The following is a 7,122-nucleotide window of genomic DNA, read 5'->3' as shown; positions in this document are numbered from 1 at the left end:
GAAGTCGGCCAGGTACGCTCTATGGGACATCGACAGTGGCAGCACTTGACAATGCGGCTTACACATGAAGCTGCAAATTGCACTCAAGGCTGATTTACCTGTTCTGTTACTTAAAACCGTCCTTGGTCATGTTTTCTTCAGTGATTTGAGAAAACAATTCAAGAAACGAGAACACGCCCCCTTGTCACGGTCAAGAATCTCAGGCTGATGCCTGGCAAAAGCCATTGAAGCCAGACACTTGCTTAATGAACTTCTACTCAAATTTCTCTGGACAAACGTTTAACAAATGGGTGTGCCACCGTTCAGGGAGATTCAGCACACATGAAGCCTTATTGGAAAATTCTGAATCAACATCAGAATATTTGAACTGGGATGACTCATGCCATGCATTGTCGAAGGACGCTACATTTCAAGGACGGTGCTATTCTACGGTGTAGAAGGTATCGTTCTCGAAGTGCTGCACAACTTCGTCAGTTTCATTTTTCAAGGAAAGTTAAATTTCTTTCCAAACGATACTTTGATAGTAGATATGACTGCCATCCACATAAAGCGTCATGTCTACATAATTGTAAATGCGTCAAGTAAACAAATGTACAAAGCAATATAAGTTCTGAAAAGCCGACAAAGTAAAATTAAATAAGAATCAACAATACTGCATTTTAATCCTAAGAATGAGTTCAAGGAACATCCTTTACCGTCAAGTTTCACCAGACTTGAAAATTTACACATAAAATCGACTTTGTTTTAATCACCTTCGTCAGTTTCAAGCCTCGAGTACAGAGTAATAGTGCCCTCAACGATCAAAAGATAACAAAAGCTCTCAGGGTTATGACTGATTTTAGCCCTTGTGACACATGTAACAGGGACAACCGACCTGTTGATTTTGACAATTTTGGTCAGAGATGTTTTTATGTATAATAAAAATATTCGAACAAAATTCAAATTTTGATAGTAAAGTGAAAGCTATGCACAAATACCCTCCCGCTACGGATTTTCTGCCGACCTTCTCCTTAATCTCCATTGGCAAAACTCGCTGCTTAATGGTCCCGGATCTTCCCATCGTAAGCTTCATAATATGATCTCTCCACAAAGCAAGCCCTCCTGCACTGCCATCATCCCGTCAAATGGATTTTTCTTCTCCAATGGCGATTCTGGACAAACAACCGAGTGTTACTCCTCGATAACCAGGTTTGCTCCACTTAGAGTGCTTTTGCTTGTGTTGCTGTTGTCTTTGTCGTTGTCTTTGTCTTTGTTGTTGTTGTTGTTGTTGTTGTTGTTGTTGTTGTTGTTGTTGTTGTTGTTGTGGTGGTGGTGGTGGTGGTGGTGGTGGTGGTGGTGGTGATGGTGGTGATGCTTTGTAATGGTGGTCCTTAAATTGCCCACCACCCTTTCCCCTCCCGCTAGTACGAGAAATTTTCCCTTACACACCCTCTAAAAACTACCTATCGCAGTCATCATTTAACAGGTGTGTTGGCCGCTAAGATGGAAGTTGTAAATACCTCCCAATGAAAAACGTAAAGATATGTAAGTTGGACATCCGAGATAACACATTTAGGCATCAAAGGCCCAGCATGAAAAATAGGGGTTAGGGTAAGCCCGGAAAGCTAGAATTGAGATGGGGCCACGACAAACACCATGTGCGTTTCCTGTGACGTGGATTCTTCTTGAACAAGGAAATTTTCTTATGTGTCGTTTTTTACTTTACATTTCCGGAAAAGTGCAAAATTTTACAATCTTAGGCCAAACGACAAACACCATTAGCATATCCATATAACTTTGAATCTGTGTTAAGAAACCATATTTCTGGTGAGTAATAGTGAGACAAATTGTCTGCGTGCCAGAACTTTGTTGAGCTTAAAGCGGCGTGCCTCAATCCCTGGCTCTCGCATTAGTGGTTACTATATTGACTGTTTGTGATATATTATTTGCTCGGAGATAAACTGCCTAAAAGTCTGCTCTTTAAGTCGCAATACAGAAGTTATACAAAACTGTGAAATCTGACAATACATCGTTAAGAAATATCATATGAGGTGTTACTAAGCACCAACTATAGCGAGGTTTGTTTGAATAGCGCCTCCAAGTGGCAAAAGTGAGCGTTGCAATTCCTGAGTGTGTCGAAACATACAGCTGTACTCAATACATGTTATTAAAACAAGCCCCATAACCTCTTTGATTTTTGCGCATTAAGTGTAAATAATCTATGAACAGTAAAGCCAAATAGCTTTAGCTCCTGAAATATTTCCATCTATTGTACACTTTCCCATAGCTTATGTATTTTTACTGTAATGTCTTCCACAAATTGTAGCAAGTAATGACAATCTAAAAATCGAGCGCACGATTTGTCTTCTCCGGCATTAATCCTCTTTCACTGGCTTGGAGAAGTGGAGTTAACTAAAGGCACTAGGGCTACAATATTCTTTCGAGACGATAGACTTAGGCAAATTATCTCTCCTAAATCATTTCTGAAGAGATACTTCAGTCGTGTGGAAGTCGCAAATACACAGAGATCAAGCCTCTAGTCAGATCCACGCTAAAACACACACACACACACACACACACACACACACACACACACACACACTGACACATCATTTGCCAGCAATGTTAGCTGCTAGAAAATGTAGACAAGTTGTTCCAGAGTTGACAACGATTTTTATTTGCTTAGCTTCCTCGACAGACAACAAAATATACAACAACGTAGAATATAACACAATGTAAATGGCAAGATTGGTGGTTATGTTTGTTCACGGGAAGCTTTCATAAAAAAATCACAGTACATCTTTATCGACATTATTTCACTCGCTTGGTCAGCAACTACAGTCACCGTGTTCTAGTGCTATGACACTTTGCTCTTTGAAACATTTCGGCTTCCCGAAGGTAGCCACGTTCGTGGTGACAAAGGTGAGCTGCAATCGACAGCACAAATTGCGTGCCTTTGTTCCAGTTGGGCTAACTTAAGCAACCTTACAGTGCTATACACGCAAGTGTTTGACAACCCGGCTATCGCTCAGAAGGATAGGCTCTAAAAGTGCCGCCCCCTCAGTAGCCAGCCCCTCAGTAGCCAGCCACTCTCGAAGTTTCAATTTCTGAAAGATTTGATCAGAAAATGGATTGTTCTATGCTCAATCTATGCTGTCGATTACATATTTGGACCTTGCGACAATAATATTGTTTATTGGGGCATTCTACACGTTTAAAATCCTGTAAGGTTTACGGCAAAATAATTTCCTTAAAACATTCTAGATTCACAAATTGATCATTCTCAAAAAATTCAGAATTATTCTGAGTTTACAAAATCGTTAAATTTGTGAGAAACAAAAACACATTCGCTGGAGAAACGAAAACACTGCAGATAGCTTTGTTATCTGAGGTATTCCCACACATACAATACGCAGTTCCACTCATGCGCATTAGAGTACTGTAGTAAGCCTCATATTAGTCCCAACACTTCTCTTAAAAGAAAAATAATTTTTCTCGGAGCACCATTCCAAAATACAGTAGTATACAGGAAGACATACCGAGTATAACTTTGGCCGGGGCGCAACACGACATTTTGCGATCGTTTGAAGGTAGACCTCCAGTCAAAAAGCTGTATCTAAATATTACACACATCAAGAGCAAGCATGATCAGACGGCCTAAGCAAGATGGAAGCGCCGAGTTAAACATTGGAAGTACTGGTATCATCCACGGAATTCCTTTCAAATGCTTGAAGAAACATTTCAATTAAACATATGAGTGAAACAGATTCAGACTTGTCTGGGATTTTGAATTAATCTCATTTCCTACGTATCGTGGAATTATTACCATCATATTGAAGATACCGCTGATTTCATAATATCAAGAAAAATAAATTGATCGGTTGAACTGCCCAAGAACATTTCAGAATAAATTAAACACAGAAGTACTGATTGAATCTTGGGTATATTGTACACAGTCCTGAATTTCGAAGATTGTTTTTCACAGTTTGTGTGCACAAACGTTGGTATTATCCCATACCAAAAGGTAACAATGGACGGATATTCAATGTGTGTATTCAGCATGTCTGCTGTGATACAGAGATGGAATATGCACGACCGGTGTAATTTTCTTGATTTGGAAGAATATGCCTAAAAAGGGACGGTTTCAGGAAGATTTGCAAACGTCGTGCTTTATGGGAAACACGAAAAATACAGCAATGCCTAAACGTTCAAGTTTGGAAAAAAACTTGTGACTTTCACATTCCTTATCTTATGCAGCAGTGAAAAGCTACGAACTACTTAAAAACAGATTGAATTGAATTTCATTATTCCATACTAATGCATGTGTCCAATTTATTCAAATAGAATACACACCGGGTAAGACATTACGGTTGACTTCTGACCATCGTTCACTAAGATGATTTGACATTTCCCTTGGTAACATTTAGAGTGCTAAGAGTACACGTTCTCTCTCGTTGACTCGAAGAAGGAGAATGCTTGTGTCAGGTTCTGAAACGAAAAGTTCCTGCGGTTGTTTTGTTTGCTAAATATCACGCTGACCTCCCCCGGCATGTTTACTAATTTGAATAAATTAAATTTACAGAGGTATATTTTGAAATGAAAAATCTAGACACGATGATTTGGTTTGGAACCACTAACATCAAAACACACCACACAACACATAAGTACTAAAAACATAAACACTAACAAGAAAATAATTTCATTTTTCAAACACAAGTTGCTTAAAATTAAGTTCAGGTACAAATATATACTTTACCTACTGCTTGGTAAAATAACAAATTTTCTCGTTCAATTTTGTACAAAATATTCACACGTTTTAAAATAAAGATATGACTTGTATATACAGCAAAATGAAAATTGAAACTCGTCATTGTCATGCAAGTTCCATATTTTGATTTGGCAAAATTGAATTCACGGACGGATTACATCGCATCATCCTTCAAAATACGAAAAAAAAATATCCGTGTTGACAAGTATACTAGTATATTTCATTAAAAAAAATGTTTTTTAAAGTTTCTAAAGAGCCAGTTGTCATCGTGATGCAGCTGGCTTGGACGGATTTAAATGTCGATTGCACCCTCTTCCTCCCGATGTGGTAGATCATTCTTCCATAGCGCCCCCACCGGCGGAACTCAGTCAAGAGACAAGAACATCCGAGATTTCTTGCGCGAACTGGGACGAGAACCAATCTTTGGTAACCTGTGATTAAAAATTCAGGGAGAATCGTCAGTTAGCAATATTGGGTCTTTTGAGTTGTGGAAATTTAAATTTTCAGGGTTGAGCTGATGACTCAACGTCTTGAGTTGAGCGTTTGGTGTGATAATGCAATCCTAGCATCCCAGAATCAGAAACACTAACATTCCATCGTGTCACATTATTCACTGAGCTGAACTCTTGGTGACGTAAATTTCACCGTTGTCGATTACCATCAGCAATGGTTTTGACGTGTCTTCCCTTCTTAACTTACAGGACAAACCGGGTGAACTCAAAGTTTGCCATATTGAAGATGGGTTCGCTCTTTAATTTTGTTTTGATAATGAGGTACCTCGCATTCAACATGTAAATGATCCTTCAGATAAAACTCAAGGAATTTATAAATCGACTTCTACCCCAGAAGCGTTAATTTTTAATTCACCCCAATCCCTTTATGCAGAGTCACCTTTTCCAAAGCCAATATAGCATAAACACGTAAGTAAATGGAGGGTATACAGTGATAACTTTTCTGTGGATAATAGTTCCAGAATATTTCCAGGTCTCTGTAAAACAGTAGTCTACATGATCGTGTGTTTGTCAGTCAACGTTTCACGGGTTATTCTGGCTGTTTCTTCATTCACATTCACCTTCAGATACCTACTTGTTGACCTGCTTGCCAATGAGTTCACCACTATCAATGAACGCTCTGCCCGACTGAGTTGAGTCGTCTGGCACTCTGGCGGAGACGCCACCTGACGGAAAGATGTTCTTGGGTAGGTCGAGAAACTCTTTGCGCATGGGCAGTCCTAGCGGCACCAGATCACGTTGTTTTTCTTCTCTCTTCTCGGTGTACTTGTAGGACCTGTCCAGCGGATTTCCCACGATATTTTCGTGCATTGACATGAACAAAGGAATATACGCCATGTAATCGATGAAGTTGATCTGAAAATAAAAACAAAGATGCGATGGAACGATAAACATAGAAAGTAACTTGATCAACAGGAAACGCGCATTGATCGATAATCTCAGTAATTGCAACCCCACATAAATTTCTCATGACATTGACGTTCTCTTGCATACTACATGAATATTTCAACCGTGTCTTAATTAGGCTCCGAGAGACCACCGATAGATAATGGTATCTTCCTTGACTTTTAAATATTTATTTCTCATCACCATCATTGTAACGTTTCCGATTCTCGATGAAGACCACACAAGCAGGTTGAACCACCATGCCAAAATTCGGACATTTTTTATAGTTAGATGTCGATAGTTAATTCGTACATCATCAATAAAAATCATACTTATTTTCAAAGAAAAGAAAAAAGCATATAGCACTGAGGTTTAGGGGAAATAAATACATGTTTTCTATTAACAAAAGTCCTGCAAAAGGCGAACTTGGCAAAACTTCTTTAAAACTTGTGCGCTATTAATTATGCAACTTCAATTAGAATTTCGTTGACTCCTTTTTAAGGCGAGTTGTTCTCGCTTGTTCACCTGTTTGGGCCCATCAAAAGTTGGCATAAGCCTTTTGACCTACTCAGTACCGCATTACTGCGTATAAAATGTAATATTTTATCATCACAGATGCTCATTCAAACGCCTTTGACGAATGCCGAGATGACTACAGTGGCCATGTAACTCAGTGTGTGTGGTAAATTCGCAGGTGGTAAAATTAAGAATACAAGACTGCCTCTTGAAGGGCGTACCTACCTCCCTAAATTCATTCGGTTTCATCTTAGACATGATGTATTCTTCCTGTGCCCGGTTCAGTCCACCGGCTATCAGCTCAATGCGCAGCGATTCGGCGGTGATGAAATTGGGACTTCTGTCTGAGTTCACGTTGCAATAAAACATCGCCTGAACGAAGGAATAAAACAGACTTTATATATACATAGATAGTGAAACAAGAATCCTGTCTATGCTTTAATCGCGATTCTCTTGTGCAAA

The 7,122-nt window shown here is 39.2% G+C and overlaps 1 protein-coding gene across 1 annotated transcript in view; it reads right to left on the bottom strand.

Moving 5' to 3' along the window:
* Window positions 1-2,629: 2,629 nt before the first annotated feature.
* The window catches only part of LOC139145533 (trichohyalin-like), a 32,164-nt gene continuing 27,671 nt past the window's right edge, over window positions 2,630-7,122 (bottom strand). Inside the window, exons 26-28 of the mRNA XM_070716761.1 lie at window positions 6,886-7,032; window positions 5,834-6,114; window positions 2,630-5,178 (exon numbers count right to left, since the gene is read on the bottom strand). Coding sequence (XP_070572862.1) covers window positions 5,112-5,178; window positions 5,834-6,114; window positions 6,886-7,032 — 495 coding nt within the window. The 3' untranslated portion in view covers window positions 2,630-5,111. The remainder of the gene's footprint in view (window positions 5,179-5,833; window positions 6,115-6,885; window positions 7,033-7,122) is intronic.

Source organism: Ptychodera flava, chromosome 12 (assembly GCF_041260155.1).
Source record: "Ptychodera flava strain L36383 chromosome 12, AS_Pfla_20210202, whole genome shotgun sequence".
NCBI lineage: Eukaryota > Metazoa > Hemichordata > Enteropneusta > Ptychoderidae > Ptychodera > Ptychodera flava.
The sequence above is the reverse complement of the archived record's forward strand: the minus strand, read 5'-3'. Positions and strand labels throughout refer to the sequence as shown.